The 20,784-nt window shown below is 42.6% G+C and overlaps 1 protein-coding gene across 2 annotated transcripts in view; it reads left to right on the plus strand.

Moving 5' to 3' along the window:
• The window catches only part of IGSF11 (immunoglobulin superfamily member 11), a 423,226-nt gene that overhangs the window by 166,345 nt on the left and 236,097 nt on the right, over positions 1-20,784 (plus strand). The window contains exon 1 of one of the 2 annotated variants that reach the window (XM_063956774.1): positions 9,557-9,617. The exons of the other annotated variant lie outside the window; for it this stretch is intronic. Coding sequence (XP_063812844.1) covers positions 9,572-9,617 — 46 coding nt within the window. The 5' untranslated portion in view covers positions 9,557-9,571. Of the gene's footprint in view, positions 1-9,556; positions 9,618-20,784 lie in introns of those variants that run through there. 2 annotated transcript variants of the gene reach the window in all.

The raw sequence follows: 20,784 nt of genomic DNA on the forward strand, positions 1-20,784 counted from the left end.
GCTTGTTGAGTATTTTTAGCCCAGACTGAAAACCGCATACAATCACTAATTAACAGCTCCGTTGAATGAGCCTTCCTTTTCTATGCAATCTTTTGTAACGAGCAATTATAGAAAAATGGGGCTGAAAGGGAAAGCTTCTTGTGCCATGGGTAAAAATGCAGCGTTTCTTTCCTGAGATGAGAAAACGCAGCGAGTACCGTCCCCGCGTGTCATTTCCCTGCATGAGGAGTCATATGATGAGCCGCTTCCAGTGAGTGTTCTCTATGAGAAATCAATTCTACACTTCCGCTATCTGCGCACACTTTGCATGCAGCGTGCCCAGGACTGTGATGATCACGACTGCTACAGGGATTTTATTCTTAATTACAGGCTGAATAATGTATCATTAAAAATGAAATAAATTCAGTTCTAATAATCCAATGTAAGTAGTATAACAAATAAATATATTGATCAATTGCTCGATCTGTCTATATATAGAAAGTTAATAGAGGCACTCTCCAGATTTTTCTAATATGCAAAAAATATTCTCATTTATTTTGATATACGTTACATAGTCCACTTAGTAACATGGGATAGTGTCCTCAAGCGCTTTCGGCCCACAGCGGGCCTTCCTCAGGAGCTAATACACAGTAACTGCATAACAAGTGATAAAATGAAGCAACTGATAATCCCATGGATCCAGCAGTAAAGATTGTCATGCCTGACAGGCTCTATATACACCTTATCCCAATTAAAATTGGTGCAAAAAACGCCCCCTCATGACATCATAGTAATGGGACTTAATATACCTCAATATACATCCTATATCCAGTATGTATATTGATGTATAATAAGTTACATAAGTTACTTTGTATTAGTTCCTGAGGAAGGCCCGCTGTGGGCTGAAAGCGCTTGAGGACACTATCTTATGTTACCAAGTGGACTATGTAACGTATATCAAAATAAATGAGAATATTTTTTGCCTATTAGAAAAATCTGGAGAGTGCCTCTATTAACTTTCTATAATTGCAGTGCTCTGGCATTGGAGTGGACACCCCAGTTGTTAATTGTTTTGAAGATGTGAGTGTGACCTTCTTTGGATGTATGTGTATATATATATATATATATATACACACAGGTTGAGTATCCCATATCCAAATATTCTGAAATACGGAATATTCCGAAATACGGAATATTTTGAGTGAGAGTGAGATAGTGAAACCTTTGTTTTCTGATGGCTCAATGTACACAAACTTTGTTTAATACACAAAGTTATTAAAAATATTGTATTAAATGATCTTCAGGCTATATATATAAGGTGTATATGAAACATAAATGAGTTGTGTGAATGTACACACACTTTGTTTAATGCACAAAGTTATTAAAAATATTGGCTAAAATGACATTCAGGCTGTGTGTATAAGGTGTATATGTAACATAAATGCATTCTGTGCTTAGACTTGGGTCCCTTCATCATGATATCTCATTATGGTATGCAATTATTCCAAAATACAGAAAAATCCAATATCCAAAATACTTCTGGTCCCAAGCATTTTGGATAAGGGATACTCAACCTGTGTGTGTGTATGTGTATATATATATATATATATATATAATATATATATAATATGGGATACCGGATGTCGAAATACTGATGCCAGAATCCCAACGCTACTTGGAATACCGGCACTGGATCCCGATATTGATCACTATCCCAGCTCCAGTATCCCAGTAGGTTTAGGCTGCGGGGCGGGGGATTTAGGGTTAGGCAAACCCAGGGAGGGTTAGGGTTAGGTATAGGCTGTGTTGAGGGAGGGTTAGGGTTAGGCTGCGGGGGAGGGAGGGTTAGGTATAGGCTGTGGGGAGGGGAGGTTTAGGGTTAGGCTGCGGGAGAGGGAGGGTTAGGTATAGGCTGTGGGGAGGGTGGGTTAGGGTTAGGCTGCGGGGGAGGGAGGGTTAGGTATAGGCTGTGGGGAGGGTAGGTTAGGGTTAGGCTGCGGGGGAGGGAGGGTTAGGGTTAGGCTGCGAGGGAGGGTTAGGGTTAGGCTGTGGGGGAGAGAGGGTTAGGGTTAGGCTGCGGGTGTTAGGCGCCGGGGTCCGCTTGTCTGCGCGGCCCGGCGCCTAGCAACTAGAGACGCTGTGCGCGTACAGCCGTCGGCTCCCTAGCAACGCTAGACGCCGGGCGCGCTGAGCCGCACGGACCCTAGCAACGGGGACGCCACTGGCGGACCGCGTTCCCCGTTGCTAGGCTTTAGGAAATTAAGATATTCACCTTCTCTCTGGCCGTGCAGCAAGGCAGCTGCATGGCATTTATTCTAATCAGCCTTTAGCAGCTGATTGGAGGACTCCTTGTTAAATACACTCCCAGGGCTTCTCACAGACGCCGGTAATAGCTTCCTGCATGCTGCCTTTGTTTGCTGAGAGTCTGTTTCCAGTCCTGCTGTATCCGGTCATTCCAGTCCTCAGAAGTCCGGTATTCGGGAGTTGTCATCTCATCCCAAGAGGTCGTTTGGTTCCCTGGAGTCCTGACTGATCACCGTTTTATATCCAGTGGTGTTCGTGAGTTGCGGCTCTGCCGTGTGTTGCGGCTCAGCCGCTTTACCTTTTTATATTTTGTGTTTGGAGCATTTGCGGAGGGTTCCGCTTCCACAAGTCCTCTCTGGTACTTGGCGGTGCCGGGTAGGAGAATTGGACAAGTGGATATTTTGGTTGTCCTTTTCCCTGGCGGTTTCTCCGCACATATTATAGTTTTGAGTTTGCTTAGCCCCTGGCCTTGTTGTTTAGTTAGAGGGCCTCTTGTTATCACCCTGTCTCGGGTTTCCCTTTGTCTCTCATTAAGACCGGGGGGCATCGAAGTTGGGCAGACATAATCCGCCCTTCAAACGCGGCTGCCAAGGGCTCAAGAAACCATAGTCTCGCAGGGGATTTCTGACAACACGGGTGAGACAACAGAGTTAGGGCGCCAGGGGCTATTTTCCTGTCCTGCTCCCTTCCCCAGCATTCCGTTCCAGTGCTCCGGTCCTTGCCATAAGATCTCCTCTGACCAGAGTGCTGGAATCATAACATTATTACCGGCCATACCAAAACTTTAAATTAAACGGGGTTTAATTTTTTCTCATTCAGTTTTGTGAGTTTATCGGCCTCATGAATCCAACAGGTTTAGGGCCAAATCCTGGTCAGCTCTTAGTCAGCCAGATTCAAGAACTTACTCAGATGGTTCAGGATCTTTCTCTTCGGGTGAAGTCGCAGGAAGATCTTTTGCGAGCTTCCCCAAGGGTAGTCCCTGAACCAAAGATGCATTTGCCTGACCGTTTTTCTGGTGATAGAAAAGAGTTTTTTAATTTTAAAGAATCCTGTAAGCTTTATTTTCGTTTAAGATCGACTTCCTCGGGTACTGAATCTCAGCGGGTCGGGATTATTATTTCTTTGCTCCTGGGGGATCCTCAGACCTGGGCATTTGGTTTAAGAGCAGAGGATCCGGCATTGTTGTCAGTTGACGCTTTTTTTGAGTCTTTAGGGCTCTTGTATGATGACCCTGATAGAGAGGCGTCCGCTGAAAGTCAGTTGCGCGCTCTCAGACAGGGTAGAAATCCTGCGGAGGTTTATAGTATGGAGTTTCGCCGTTGGTCGAACGACTGTGGCTGGAATGACCCAGCCCTGCGCAGTCAGTTTCGCCTCGGCTTATCAGAGTCTATAAAAGACAGTCTCCTTCAGTACCCCGCTCCTGAGACTCTCGATAAACTCATGGAGCTCTCTATTAAGATTGATCGTCGTCTCAGAGAGCGGAGGGCTGAAAAAGGAGCACCTGTAAGGTCAAGTCCGTGTGTATATTCCATTCCTGAAGACGTAGAGGAGCCCATGCAGATGGGTCTCTCCCGGCTGTCTCCTGAAGAAAGAGCCAGAAGGCAAAATTCTGGTCTTTGTCTGTACTGTGGGGGTAAGGGACATTTTGCTCGTAATTGTCCGAACAAGTCGGGAAACGCTTTGACCAGGTGAATTGTGAGGGGGTTCACCTAGGTCTGCAGCTTATCTCCTCGAATAACTCCCTTTTAGTCCCAGTTAAAGTTTCCTTTGGCAGCCTCAGTTCTTCGGTGTCGGCTTTTGTTGACAGTGGAGCTGCAGGAAACTTTATGGATTTAACTTGGGCTAAGGCCTTAGGCATTCCTCAGTTACCTTTGGGTAGGTGTGTCACCATGCATGGCTTAGATGGGAGTCCGCTGTCTAATGGGATTATTTCTCTCCATACACCCCCTGTACTACTTACAGTAGGAGTTCTACATTCCGAGAAAATCGAGTTCTTTCTTACACATTGCCCAGCAGTTCCAGTTGTTCTGGGTCACCCTTGGCTGGCCTTTCATAATCCCACCATTGATTGGCGGTCGGGGGAGATTTCACAATGGGGTACTTTTTGTGATAAGGAATGTATCACGTTTCCAGTCAGAGTAGCAGCTATCATTCCAGAACTCATTCCGGTGGAATACCAGGAGTTTGCTGATGTTTTCTCCAAAGGCAATGTGGACATTCTGCCTCCCCATCGGCCTTATGATTGTGCTATTGAGTTAATTCCTGGTGCCGCATTGCCAAAGGGAAGATTATATGCATTATCCGGGCCAGAAACTGCGGCTATGAATGATTATGTAAAGGAGAGCCTTGAGAGAGGATTTATTAGACCATCAAAATCTCCTTTAAGTGCAGGCTTCTTCTTTGTGGAGAAAAAGGATGGCTCGCTTAGACCTTGCATTGATTTTAGAGCCCTGAATAAGATCTCGGTTAAAAACACCTATCCTTTGCCGTTGATTTCTGTACTCTTTGATCAGTTACGTTCTGCTGTGATTTTTTCTAAAATTGACCTTAGAGGAGCGTACAACCTCATCCGAATTAAATCTGGAGATGAGTGGAAAACGGCCTTCAGTACTCAGTCGGGTCACTACGAATACCTGGTGATGCCGTTCGGCCTGTCCAGTGCTCCGGCAGTTTTTCAAGACCTCATTAACGATGTGCTCCGTGACTTCCTAGGGAAATTCGTGGTCGTTTACTTAGACGACATCCTGATTTTTTCTGAATCAATGGAACAACATGTTACCCAGGTGCGTCTGGTTCTTCAAAAGTTACGCGAGAATCATTTATATGCCAAGCTGGAGAAGTGTGAGTTTCATGTCACGGAAGTATCTTTTTTAGGGTACATAATTTCCCCTCAGGGATTTTCCATGGAACCAAAGAAACTCCAGGCCATCCTTAGTTGGGCGCAACCCACCAATTTAAAAGCAATTCAGCGCTTTTTAGGGTTTGCGAATTATTTTAGGAGGTTCATTCATTCTTTTTCTGACCTGGTTGCTCCCATTGTAGCTCTGACAAAGAAAGGAGCGGATCCTACCAACTGGTCGCGTGAAGCTGAGTTGTCCTTCCGGGCCTTGAAACAAGCCTTTGTCTTGGCTCCAGTCCTCAGACATCCTAATCCGGAATTGCCCTTTGTGGTGGAGGTTGATGCCTCGGAGGTTGGAGTGGGGGCTATCCTTTCTCAAAAGGATCCGGAGTCTCTGGAGTTACATACTTGTGCCTTCATGTCCAGGAAATTCTCCTCCGCTGGATCCAACTATGACGTTGGTAATCGGGAGTTACTGGCGGTAAAGTGGGCTTTCGAGGAGTGGAGGCATTGGCTGGAGGGAGCAAAACATACTATTTCGGTATTGACTGACCATAATAACCTGCAATACATTGAATCGGCTAAGCGGCTTAATGCCCGGCAGGCACGTTGGGCATTTTTTTTTACGCGTTTCAAATTTATAATCACTTTCAGGCCTGGTTCCAAGAATACTAAGGCTGATGCCCTGTCACGTAGCTTTCTTCCGGTTCACAATAACAATCCAGTTACCCCCATACTTCCATCTTCGGTCATCTGGGCGGGCCTCACACAAGATTTATTTACCCAGTTAAAACAGCTTCAACACCAAGCTCCTAGAATTACTCCTGCTGGTCGTCTTTACGTCCCTGAGTTTTTGAGAGCTACTGTTTTAACGGAATTCCATGATAACAAAGTTTCAGGGCATCCAGATGTCTCTAAGACATTGGAGTTAGTCTCTCGCTCAGTATGGTGGCCTGGTCTTTCTAAAGACGTCAAGGAATTTGTTTATTCATGTCAGGTTTGTGCACAGCATAAGGCTCCCCGTTCCTTGCCCATCGGGCAACTTATGCCCTTAAATGTTCCTCTCAGGCCGTGGTCTCATATTTCCATGGATTTTGTGGTTGACCTTCCCCTTTCAGCCGGATTCCGAGTCATATGGGTGGTAGTGGACCGTTTTAGTAAAATGGCTCATTTTATTGCTCTTCCCCGATTGCCTTCTGCCCAAGGGTTGGCAGTTTTGTTTCTCCGCCATGTATTCAGGCTTCATGGGTTGCCTACTGATATTGTTACTGATCGGGGTCCACAATTCATCGCACAATTCTGGAAATGTTTTTGTGCCTTATTGAAGATGAAATTGTCGTTAACATCCGGTTACCACCCACAATCCAACGGGCAAACCGAACGAGTTAACCAATCATTGAAACAATATTTGCGCTTGTATTCAGCCAAACTCCAGAATGATTGGTTCGAGTTTCTTCCGTTGGCTGAATTTGCTTACAATAATTCTTGTCATTCCTCCACTAAAGAGTCTCCATTCTTTTCAGTTTTTGGTTTTCACCCCAGAGCTAATTCTTTTTTTCATCATTCCTCAGTCTCCTCGCTAACCTTAACCTCCCATCTCAGAGCCATTTGGAAAAAGGTGCACCTTGCTCTCAGAAAAGCGGCCTTTCGAGAGAAGAAATTTTCTGACAGGCTCCGACGTCCTTGCACTTTTAAGGTGGGAGATAGGGTGTGGTTGTCGACTCGCAACATCAGGCTTCGACAATCCTCGGCTAGACTGGGACCCAAATTTATTGGGCCATTTCTTATTATTAAAAGAGTCAACCCAGTTGCCTTTCGGTTACGTTTACCAAGATCTCTCAGGATTGGAAATACGTTTCATTGTTCCCTGTTGAAACAATACGTTTCTTCCAGTAGATTTCCTCGGAAGATCTCTCAGGGTAGATCTCCAGTGGATGTACAGGGACAACAGGAGTTCTTGGTAGAGAAGGTTCTCGATTCCAAATTGTCCCGGGGTCGGCTGTATTTTCTAGTTCACTGGAAAGGCTATGGTCCGGAGGAAAGGTCTTGGGTCCTGGATAAGGATCTTCATGCCCCGAGGCTCAAGAGGGCATTTTTTCGGGAATTTACCCAGAAACCTGGCTTTAGGGGTTCCTTGACCCCTCCTCAAGGGGGGGGGTACTGTTAGGCGCCGGGGTCCGCTTGTCTGCGCGGCCCGGCGCCTAGCAACTAGAGACGCCATGCGCGTACAGCCGCCGGCTCCCTAGCAACGCTAGACGCCGGGCGCGCTGAGCCGCACGGACCCTAGCAACGGGGACGCCACTGGCGGACCGCGTTCCCCGTTGCTAGGCTTTAGGAAATTAAGATATTCACCTGCTCTCTGGCCGTGCAGCAAGGCAGCTGCACGGCATTTATTCTAATCAGCCTTTAGCAGCTGATTGGAGGACTCCTTGTTAAATACACTCCCAGGGCTTCTCACAGACGCCAGTAATAGCTTCCTGCATGCTGCCTTTGTTTGCTGAGTCTGTTTCTAGTCCTGCTGTATCCGGTCATTCCAGTCCTCAGAAGTCCGGTATTCGGGAGTTATCATCTCATCCCAAGAGGTCGTTTGGTTCCCTGGAGTCCTGACTGATCACCGTTTTATATCCAGTGGTGTTCGTGAGTTGCGGCTCTGCCGTGTGTTGCGGCTCAGCCGCTTTACCTTCTTATATTTTGTGTTTGGAGCATTTGCGGAGGGTTCCACTTCCACAAGTCCTCTCTGGTACTCGGCGGTGCCGGGTAGGAGAATTGGACAGGTGGATATTTTGGTTGTCCTTTTCCCTGGCGGTTTCTCCGCACATATTATAGTTTTGAGTTTGCTTAGCCCCTGGCCTGGTTGTTTAGTTAGAGGGCCTCTTGTTATCACCCTGTCTCGGGTTTCCCTTTGTCTCTCATTAAGACCGGGGGGCATCGAAGTTGGGCAGACATAATCCGCCCTTCAAACGCGGCTGCCAAGGGCTCAAGAAACCATAGTCTCGCAGGGGATTTCTGACAACACGGGTGAGACAACAGAGTTAGGGCGCCAGGGGCTATTTTCCTGTCCTGCTCCCTTCCCCAGCATTCCGTTCCAGTGCTCCGGTCCTTGCCATAAGATCTCCTCTGACCAGAGTGCTGGAATCATAACAGCGGGGGAGGGTGGGTTAGGGTTAGGCTGTGGGGGTGTGTGTGTGTGTGTGTGTGGGGGGGGTTAGGTTCAGGCTGTGGGTAAGGAGGGTTAGGCTGCGAGGGAGGGTTAGGGTTAGGCTGCGGGGAGGATGGGTTAGGGTGTGAGGGGGTGTTAGGTTGAGGCTGTGGGTAAGTAGGGTTAGGCTGCGAGGGAGGGTTAGGGTTAGGCTGCGAGGGAGGGTTAGGGTTAGGCTGCGGCGGATGGAGGGTTAGGGTTAGGCTGCGGGGGAGGGAGGATTAGGTGTAGGCTTGTTGAGGGAGAGTTAGGGTTAGGCTGCGGGGGAGGGAGGGTTAGGGTTAGGCTGTGGGGAGGGTGGGTTAGGGTTAGGCTGTGGGGGTGTGTGTGGGGGGGTTAGGTTCAGGCTGTGGGTAAGGAGTGTTAGGGTGGTTGTGGTCTTACCTCCTTGGTGTTGGGGTCTGGAACTTTGGGATGCCACTGTTGGTATTTTGACTGCAAACACCCCAAACGCCGGGATCCCAATACCATCCCTATAATATGAAGTTGCATTATCTGTTTCAGTACTTTTACAGCTGTTTTCACATTGCAGTATTTATACTGTGTAATTAGTTGTCAGACTGGGTGTTGCAGGCCACTTACAAGGGTGTCACAGTTCATGGTCCAGATCCAAATCAGATGTTATTATGATCAGTGGGATAGGTAACCCCAGCGCTGGTGGCTGCCCATCATAAGATATGTGGACACATAGAAGGGCACCATTATAAATGTCCCCTATGAAGCTTATTAATGCTGCTGAGCTACAGGCAATGTTGAAATGAAAGTCAAATGCATCCCCTGATTGGACAATCTACCTGTCAATCGCTTTAGTGGCTGCTACCTTGTCATAAGAAGACTGTCAGGCTCTTCAGTAAACGTCTGTGGGGGGCAGTTTGCAGGGTCCTGGGGAAATGAGCCTTCTCCCGGATACCAGGGGGGTATTAGCAGGATCGGCAGAATGTTATACTGACATTTTTGTTTTCTACACTTTGTAATTATTAATAACGATCATATACTGTATAACTTAAAAAAATAAAATTTCCAGCAGTCCCATGTAGAATGTGATTCTTTTTAACGTAACAGTTAAGTACTTTATAAACATGCATCTGATTTTCATTAACTATCCTCCTGTGCATCATTATCTCTTTTTCAAAATATCGCTGGAGGGTGCCAGCTAACCGAGTCTCCGCTCTCAGTATATCATGTGATTACAGGACACAGAACAGACAGAGCTCAACAGCTTCTTCACATGCCGTGTGACTGTGGTTGCCATGGTACCTCATGACATTGTGCAGGCTTACAAATCAAAGAAAAATGGTGAATATCAAGACTTTTTTCGTAGTCTATTAACTTGATATACCTTATGTTAAAGGAACACACCTCGTTTTATCATTTCTGCGTTAATGCTTTGCAGTTGACCCCCTTGTATACATGGACGGTTGCGCTGAGTCTTAGTTCTCCGTTTTCCCCACAAGTTGTGCAATCCTTCTTCTTTAAACAGTAGCAGTTTAGTAGCGGAAAGAAACAAGAAATGTATTTAGTGCAGATGTTGAGAATTTTGCAAAGGGAAAAGTCATTTATTTTCTTGCCGTGTTTCATCTTGACTTGGAGAAGTTGTTGACGTCTTAGCGCAGGAAAGCTCCCCCGTCATACAGCATTTAATCCGCTGCCCATCTGCTTCCTAAGGCTCTTCGTAATCCCTGGAACTTTTTCCAGTGCTCCTGCCTTCCCTGGCAAGTGTCACCCAAGGTTTAGGACTTGCTTTATTGTGTCTGAAACAGACATCTGTTGCCAAAGGCAGACACTGAGAGAAGAAATCCTTCTTCTGTTACGTGTTCCACTTCCTCTATCTATCTATCTATCTATCTATCTATCTATCTATCTATCTATCTATCTATCTATCTATCTATCTATCTATCTATCTATCTATATCTCATATCTATCTATCTATCTATCTATCTATCTATCTATCTATCTATCTATCTATCTATCTCATATCTATCTATCTCATATCTATCTATCTCATATCTATCTATCTATCTATCTATCTATCTATCTCATATCTATCTATCTCATATCTATCTATCTATCTCATATCTATCTATCTATCTATCTATCTATCTATCTATCTATCTATCTATCTATCTATCTCATATCTATCTATCTATCTATCTATCTATCTCATATCTATCTATCTATCTATCTATCTATCTATCTATCTATCTATCTATCTATCTATCTCATATCTATCTCATATCTATCTATCTATCTATCTATCTATCTATCTATCTCATATCTGTCTATCTATCTATCTATCTATCTCATATCTATCTATCTATCTATCTATCTCATATCTATCTATCTATCTCATATCTATCTATCTATCTATCTATCTATCTATCTATCTATCTAATATCTATCTATCTATCTCATATCTATCTATCTATCTATCTATCTATCTATCTATCTATCTATCTATCTCATATCTATCTATCTCATATCTATCTATCTATCTATCTATCTATCTATCTATCTATCTATCTATCTCATATCTATCTATCTATCTATCTATCTATCTATCTATCTCATATCTATCTATCTATCTCATATCTATCTATCTATCTCATATCTATCTATCTATCTATCTCATATCTATCTATCTATCTATCTATCTATCTATCTATCTATCTCATATCTATCTATCTATCTCATATCTATCTATCTATCTCATATCTATCTATCTATCTCATATCTATCTATCTATCTATCTATCTATCTATCTATCTATCTCATATCTATCTATCTATCTATCTATCTATCTATCTATCTATCTATCTATCTATCTATCTCATATCTCTATCTATCTATCTATCTCATATCTATCTATCTATCTCATATCTATCTATCTATCTATCTATCTATCTATCTATCTCATATCTATCTATCTATCTATCTATCTATCTATCTATCTATCTATCTATCTATCTATCTATCTATCTATCTATCTCATATCTATCTATCTATCTCATATCTATCTATCTATCTTTCTCATATCTATCTTTCTATCTATCTATCTATCTATCTATCTATCTATCTATCTATCTATCTATCTATCTATCTATCTATCTATCTCATATCTATCTATCTATCTCATATCTATCTATCTATCTATCTATCTATCTATCTATCTATCTCATATCTATCTATCTATCTATCTATCTCATATCTATCTATCTATCTCATATCTATCTATCTATCTATCTATCTATCTATCTATATATCTATCTATCGATCTCATATCTATCTATCTCATATCTATCTATCTATCTTTCTCATATCTATCTATCTATCTATCTCATATCTATCTATCTCATATCTATCTATCTATCTATCTCATATCTATCTATCTATCTCATATCTATCTATCTATCTATCTATCTATCTCATATCTATCTATCTATCTATCTATCTATCTATCTCATATCTATCTATCTATCTCATATCTATCTATCTATCTTTCTCATATCTATCTATCTATCTATCTATCTATCTATCTATCTATCTATCTATCTATCTCATATCTATCTATCTATCTCATATCTATCTATCTATCTATCTATCTCATATCTATCTATCTATCTATCTATCTCATATCTATCTATCTATCTCATATCTATCTATCTATCTATCTATCTATCTATCTATCTATCTATATATCTATCTATCGATCTCATATCTATCTATCTCATATCTATCTATCTATCTTTCTCATATCTATCTATCTATCTATCTCATATCTATCTATCTCATATCTATCTATCTATCTATCTCATATCTATCTATCTATCTCATATCTATCTATCTATCTATCTATCTATCTATCTATCTCATATCTATCTATCTATCTCATATCTATCTATCTCATATCTATCTATCTATCTATCTATCTCATATCTATCTATCTATCTATCTATCTATCTATCTATCTCATATCTATCTATCTATCTATCTATCTATCTCATATCTATCTATCTATCTATCTATCTCATATCTATCTATCTATCTATCTATCTATCTATCTATCTATCTATCTATCTATCTCATATCTATATCTATCTATCTATCTATCTATCTATCTATCTATCTATGTCATATCTATCTATCTATCTATCTCATATCTATCTATCTATCTATCTATCTATCTATCTATCTATCTATCTATCTATCTATCTCATATCTATCTATCTATCTCATATCTATCTATCTACCTATCTATCTATCTCATATCTATCTATCTATCTATCTCATATCTATCTATCTACCTATCTATCTATCTCATATCTATCTATCTATCTATCTATCTCATATCTATCTATCTATCTATCTATCTATCTATCTCATATCTATCTATCTATCTCATATCTATCTATCTATCTCATATCTATCTATCTATCTCATATCTATCTATCTATCTATCTATCTCATATCTATCTATCTATCTCATATCTATCTATCTATCTATCTATCTCATATCTATCTATCTATCTATCTATCTATCTATCTATCTATCTATCTATCTATCTCATATCTATCTATCTATCTATCTATCTCATATCTATCTATCTATCTATCTATCTATCTCATATCTATCTATCTATCTCATATCTATCTATCTATCTATCTCATATCTATCTATCTATCTCATATCTATCTATCTATCTATCTATCTCATATCTATCTATCTATCTCATATCTATCTATCTATCTATCTATCTCATATCTATCTATCTATCTATCTATCTCATATCTATCTATCTATCTATCTATCTCATATCTATCTATCTATCTATCTATCTATCTCATATCTATCTATCTATCTATCTATCTCATATCTATCTATCTATCTATCTATCTATCTATCTATCTATCTATCTATCTATCTATCTCATATCTATCTATCTATCTATCTATCTATCTATCTCATATCTATCTATCTATCTCATATCTATCTATCTATCTCATATCTATCTATCTATCTATCTATCTCATATCTATCTATCTATCTATCTCATATCTATCTATCTATCTATCTATCTATCTATCTCATATCTATCTATCTATCTATCTATCTCATATCTATCTATCTATCTATCTCATATCTATCTATCTCATATCTATCTATCTATCTATCTCATATCTATCTATCTATCTCATATCTATCTATCTATCTATCTATCTATCTATCTATCTATCTATCTATCTATCTCATATCTATCTATCTATCTATCTCATATCTATCTATCTATCTATCTATCTATCTCATATCTATCTATCTATCTATCTATCTCATATCTATCTATCTATCTATCTATCTATCTATCTATCTATCTATCTATCTATCTATCTCATATCTATATCTATCTATCTATCTATCTATCTATCTATCTATCTATCTATCTATCTATGTCATATCTATCTATCTATCTCATATCTATCTATCTATCTCATATCTATCTATCTATCTATCTCATATCTATCTATCTATCTATCTATCTATCTATCTCATATCTATCTATCTATCTATCTATCTATCTATCTCATATCTATCTATCTACCTATCTATCTATCTCATATCTATCTATCTATCTATCTATCTATCTCATATCTATCTATCTATCTATCTATCTATCTATCTCATATCTATCTATCTATCTATGTCATATCTATCTATCTATCTATCTATCTATCTATCTATCTATCTATCTATCTATCTCATATCTATCTATCTATCTATCTATCTATCTATCTCATATCTATCTATCTACCTATCTATCTATCTCATATCTATCTATCTATCTATCTATCTATCTATCTATCTATCTCATATCTATCTATCTATCTATCTATCTATCTATCTATCTCATATCTATCTATCTATCTATCTATCTATCTATCTCATATCTATCTATCTATCTATCTATCTCATATCTATCTATCTATCTATCTATCTCATCTATCTATCTATCTATCTATCTATCTATCTATCTATCTCATATCTATCTATCTATCTATCTATGTCATATCTATCTATCTATCTATCTATCTATCTATCTATCTCATATCTATCTATCTATCTCATATCTATCTATCTATCTATCTATCTATCTCATATCTATCTATCTATCTATCTATCTATCTATCTATCTATCTATCTCATATCTATCTATCTATCTATCTATCTCATATCTATCTATCTATCTATCTATCTATCTATCTATCTATCTATCTATGTCATATCTATCTATCTATCTATCTATCTATCTATCTATCTATCTATCTCATACTCAAGTCCTCTCACTGTGACAAACTATTGCAGATCCACAGAGGCTGAGTAACTCCTGTCTGCGTAAGGTTTTCCACCTTCCAGAAACTTTATTAGCTTGTGCGCGCCCTCCTGCAACTTTTACTTGAAATAAACAGCTTTATTTTTCTGACTGTGTTCTGTGCGCTTTTTTGTTTTCCTACCCTAAGCCGTGTACTTATGTAATATGGCAGAGCTCTTTTCTTTTGTTGCCCTGGGATATGCAACAGCTGCTCCCTGGTTGCAATTGTATCGAATGCAGATTCAAATAAGAGAAGTCCTGTCTAGTTATATAAATAAGGAAGGAAGCCAGGGCAGTATTTCAGTGTAGCTAAAAAAGGTGACAGAAGGGGGATATGGGCATATGAAGTAGTAGGTTAAAGTTATCCGGAGGTGGAGATGCCTGTTACCAGGCAACTGTGTATGCTTTAAAAGTTGCGTCGTATGAATGTGTAATATTTTAAAAGTCCACGTTTTTTGACTGTAACCATTAATATCTTTATAATAAACAAGTGCCTTATATATTTATAGCCTCTGGTAAGTAAGTAGCATATACCGTGATGGGCGGACCTTAATAAACTGCCCCACCCACTTCCCCCCTGATTGTGCCACCAAGCCCCGCCCACCTTATCTCTATCTACCAGGTCAGGCATGTCCAAACTGCGGCCCTCCAGCTGTTGAGAAACTACACATCCCAGCATGCCCTGACACAGCTTTAGCATTCTCTCCAGCAAAACTGTTTCAGGGCATGCTGGGATATGTTGTTTCACAACAGCTGAAGGGCCGCAGTTTGGACATGCTTGATCTACTGGGTCTCCCGACCCTTAAGAAGCTTGGCTGGGAAAGCTGACAAGTGTCCTTATAATAATATGAGTCTCAACCAACCCTGCAATAATTCTCTGCGCTGCCGCCAACTGCAACCACCTGTATTCTGAGTTATTTGCCTTACTAAACGTAGTCACTTTAATTGTGGCTGCTCGTCCCGGCACTTTCAGAATCCCCTGCACCATTACATTTGGCACATGGGGTGTTTTGCCCTGAATTTAGTATTGCAGCGTACTGAAGGGACCTTTCGGACGTGCAGAGAAACAACTAGAAGTATGCAAGTCGAGATTTTGATGAACTGGGCTGGCAATCTCGAATGACTTCATTTAGTTTTAACAAAATTATTTTAATTTGAATTGCATGCTCTTAAAAGGTGCAATGCACAACAACACCTTTGCTTTTCCTGTCCATCTTCCAGCGACAATAATCTGATCAAATAATTGTGGTATATTTAGTGGTTTTGTTTATGTAGTCCTGAATATGTTATTGCAATTAGGAAAATAATAGGGTGACGGGGGACCGGGCGGGGAGGGGGGGGGGGGGGGGTCCTGTGGGAATGTGTGGGGTTTATTTATTAGGTTCCTGCACAGGCTCACGGAGGATGGAAGCGAGGGAGGATTGCAGTCAGACGGCCCTGGAGAGCTCCAGCCTCCCTGATTTATTCACCGCAGCCTGTCCCTTAATCATCACTGCTCAGCGTACCTGTCACATAAAGTAGACAATTACAAACAATATATAAAACACATATATTAAACATAACATATTGTCACCGACGCTCCACGGTACGATAAAGCGCGATCACAAAGAGCTCATCATTAGCAGCGTTTAGCTTGTGTTAAAGGAAGTTATTTGTTATTAAACATTGAATAATGTTACAGTACCTATAATAGTATTCAGACACTTGGTCATTTTTCACTTTAATTGTCTTACGTCATATCAGAATGGTTTTATTGGCAGATACTCCTCACTGGAAAACACAAAGTACTTTATAGCGTACTGAAAAATAAATGAATAAAACTCTTTAAGCTTTTTTCGTAAATGACACAAAAAAACAGGCAGTGATCAATTATATATATTTTTCTCTGACGTCCTAAGTGGATGCTGGGGACTCCGTCAGGACCATGGGGAATAGCGGCTCCGCAGGAGACAGGGCACAAAATTAAAAGTTTGACCACTAGGTGGTGTGTACTGGCTCCTCCCCCTATGACCCTCCTCCAAGCCTCAGTTAGGTTTTTGTGCCCGTCCGAGCAGGGTGCAATCTAGGTGGCTCTCCTAAAGAGCTGCTTAGAAAAAGTTTGTTAGGTTTTTTATTTTCAGTGAGTCCTGCTGGCAACAGGCTCACTGCAACGAGGGACTTAGGGGAGAAGAAGTGAACTCACCTGCGTGCAGGATGGATTGGCTTCTTAGGCTACTGGACACTAGCTCCAGAGGGACGATCACAGGTACAGCCTGGATGGGTCACCGGAGCCGCGCCGCCGACCCCCTTGCAGATGCTGAAGAGAGAAGAGGTCCAGAAACCGGCGGCTGAAGACTTCTCAGTATTCATGAGGTAGCGCACAGCACTGCAGCTGTGCGCCATTGCTCTCGGCACACTTCACACCAACGGTCACTGAGGGTGCAGGGCGCTGGGGGGGGCGCCCTGGGCAGCAATGAAAGTACCTATTCTGGCTAAAAATACATCACATATAGCCCCTGGGGCTATATGGATGTATTTAACCCCTGCCAGGTTGTCAGAAAAACGGGAGAAGAAGCCCGCCGAAAAGGGGACGGGGCCTATTCTCCTCAGCACACAGCGCCATTTTCCTACACAGCTCCGCTGCTAGGAAGGCTCCCAGGCTCTCCCCTGCACTGCACTACAGAAACAGGGTAAAAACAGAGAGGGGGGGCACTTATTTGGCGATATTAATAATATTTAAGCTGCTATAAGGGGAACACACTTATTTAAGGTTGTCCCTATATATTTATAGCGCTTGGGTGTGTGCTGGCAAACTCTCCCTCTGTCTCGCCAAAGGGCTAGTGGGGTCCTGTCTTCTATCAGAGCATTCCCTGTGTGTCTGCTGTGTGTCGGTACGTGTGTGTCGACATGTATGAGGACGATGTTGGCGTGGAGGCGGAGCAATTGCCTGTAATGGTGATGTCACCCCCTAGGGAGTCGACACCGGAATGGATGGCTTTGTTTATGGAATTACGTGATAGTGTCAGCACGCTGCAAAAGTCGGTTGACGACATGAGACGGCCGGCAAACCAGTTAGTACCTGTCCAGGCGTCTCAAACACCGTCAGGGGCTGTAAAACGCCCTTTACCTCAGTCGGTCGACACAGACACCGACGCGGACACCGAATCTAGTGTCGACGGTGAAGAAACAAACGTATTTTCCAGTAGGGCCACACGTTATATGATCACGGCAATGAAGGAGGCTTTGCATATCTCTGATACTGCAAGTACCACAAAAAGGGGTATTATGTGGGGTGTGAAAAAACTACCTGTAGTTTTTCCTGAATCAGAGGAATTGAATGAAGTGTGTGATGAAGCGTGGGTTACCCCCGATAGAAAACTGCTAATTTCAAAGAAGTTATTGGCGTTATACCCTTTCCCGCCAGAGGTTAGGGCGCGCTGGGAAACACCCCCTAGGGTAGATAAGGCGCTCACACGCTTATCAAAACAAGTGGCGTTACCGTCTCCAGAAACGGCCGCCCTCAAGGACCCAGCTGATAGGAGGCTGGAGAATACACTAAAAAGTATATACACACATACTGGTGTTATACTGCGACCAGCAATCGCCTCAGCCTGGATGTGCAGTGCTGGGGTGGCTTGGTCGGAATCACTGACTGAAAATATTGATACCCTGGATAGGGACAATATTTTATTGACTATAGAGCATTTAAAGGATGCATTTCTTTATATGCGTGATGCACAGAGGGATATTTGCACTCTGGCATCAAGAGTAAGTGCGATGTCCATATCTGCCAGAAGAAGTTTATGGACGCGACAGTGGTCAGGTGATGCGGATTCCAAACGGCATATGGAAGTATTGCCGTATAAAGGGGAGGAATTATTTGGGGTCGGTTTATCGGATTTGGTGGCCACGGCAACAGCCGGGAAATCCACCTTTCTCTGACGTCCTAGTGGATGCTGGGGACTCCGTCAGGACCATGGGAAATAGCGGCTCCGCAGGAGACAGGGCACAAAAGTAAAAGCTTTAGGATCAGGTGGTGTGCACTGGCTCCTCCCCCTATGACCCTCCTCCAAGCCTCAGTTAGATTTTTGTGCCCGGCCGAGAAGGGTGCAATCTAGGTGGCTCTCCTAAAGAGCTGCTTAGAGTAAAAGTTTTGTTAGGTTTTTTATTTTCAGTGAGTCCTGCTGGCAACAGGCTCACTGCATCGAGGGACTTAGGGGAGAGAAGTGAACTCACCTGCGTGCAGGATGGATTGGCTTCTTAGGCTACTGGACACCATTAGCTCCAGAGGGAGTCAGAACACAGGTCTCACCCTGGGGTTCGTCCCGGAGCCGCGCCGCCGACCCCCTTGCAGATGCCGAAAAGTGAAGAGGTCCAGAAACCGGCGGCAGAAGACTTTTCAGTCTTCATAAGGTAGCGCACAGCACTGCAGCTGTGCGCCATTGTTGTCAGCACACTTCATAGCAGCGGTCACTGAGGGTGCGGGCGCTGGGGGGGGCGCCCTGGGCAGCAATGATAGTACCTTATTCTGGCTAAAAATACATCACATATAGCCCCTGGGGGCTATATGGATGTATTTAACCCCTGCCAGGTCTCAGAAAAACGGGAGAAGAAGCCCGCCGAAAAGGGGGCGGGGCCTATTCTCCTCCGCACACAGCGCCATTTTCCCTCACAGAAATGCTGGTGGGAAGGCTCCCAGGCTCTCCCCTGCACTGCACTACAGAAACAGGGTTAAAACAGAGAGGGGGGGCACTTATTTGGCGATATGACTATATATATTTAAATGCTATAAGGGAAAAACACTTATATAAAGGTTGTCCCTGTATAATTATAGCGTTTTTGGTGTGTGCTGGCAAACTCTCCCTCTGTCTCCCCAAAGGGCTAGTTGGGTCCTGTCCTCTATCAGAGCATTCCCTGTGTGTGTGCTGTGTGTCGGTACGTGTGTGTCGACATGTATGAGGACGATGTTGGTGAGGAGGCGGAGCAATTGCCTGTAATGGTGATGTCACTCTCTAGGGAGTCGACACCGGAATGGATGGCTTATTTAAGGAATTACGTGATAATGTCAACACGCTGCAAGGTCGGTTGACGACATGAGACGGCCGGCAAACCAATTAGTACCTGTCCAGGCGTCTCAAACACCGTCAGGGGCGTTAAAACGTCCTTTTACCTCAGTCGGTCGACACAGACACAGACACGGACACTGACTCCAGTGTCGACGGTGAAGAAACAAACGTATTTTCCTTTAGGGCCACACGTTACTTGTTAAGGGCAATGAAGGAGGTGTTACATATTTCTGATACTACAAGTACCACAAAAAAGGGTATTATGTGGAGTGTGAAAAAACTACCTGTAGTTTTTCCTGAATCGGATAAATTAAATGAAGTGTGTGATGATGCGTGGGTTTCCCCCGATAGAAAATTATTGGCGGTATACCCTTTCCCGCCAGAAGTTAGGGCGCGTTGGGAAACACCCCTTAGGGTGGATAAGGCGCTCACACGCTTATCAAAACAAGTGGCGGTACCGTCTCCAGATAGGGCCGCCCTCAAGGAGCCAGCTGATAGGAGGCTGGAAAATATCCTAAAAAGTATATACACACATACTGGTGTTATACTGCGACCAGCGATCGCCTCAGCCTGGATGTGCAGCGCTGGGGTGGCTTGGTCGGATTCCCTGACTGAAAATATTGATACCCTTGACAGGGACAGTATTTTATTGACTATAGAGCATTTAAAGGATGCATTTCTATATATGCGAGATGCACAGAGGGATATTTGCACTCTGGCATCAAGAGTAAGTGCGATGTCCATACCTGCCAGAAGTTGTTTATGGACACGACAGTGGTCAGGTGATGCAGATTCCAAACGGCACATGGAAGTATTGCCGTATAAAGGAGAAAAAGACAACGTCTTTTCAGCCTCAGTCCTTTCGTCCCCATAAGGGCAAGCGGGCAAAAGGCCAGTCATATCTGCCATGGGATAGAGGAAAGGGAAGAAGACTGCAGCAGGCAGCCCATTCCCAGAAACAGAAGCCCTCCACCGCTTCTGCCAAGTCCTCAGCATGACGCTGGGGCCGTACAAGCGGACTCAGGTGCGGTGGGGGGGGGGGTCGTCTCAAGAGTT

Source organism: Pseudophryne corroboree, chromosome 2, assembly GCF_028390025.1.
Source record: "Pseudophryne corroboree isolate aPseCor3 chromosome 2, aPseCor3.hap2, whole genome shotgun sequence".
NCBI lineage: Eukaryota > Metazoa > Chordata > Amphibia > Anura > Myobatrachidae > Pseudophryne > Pseudophryne corroboree.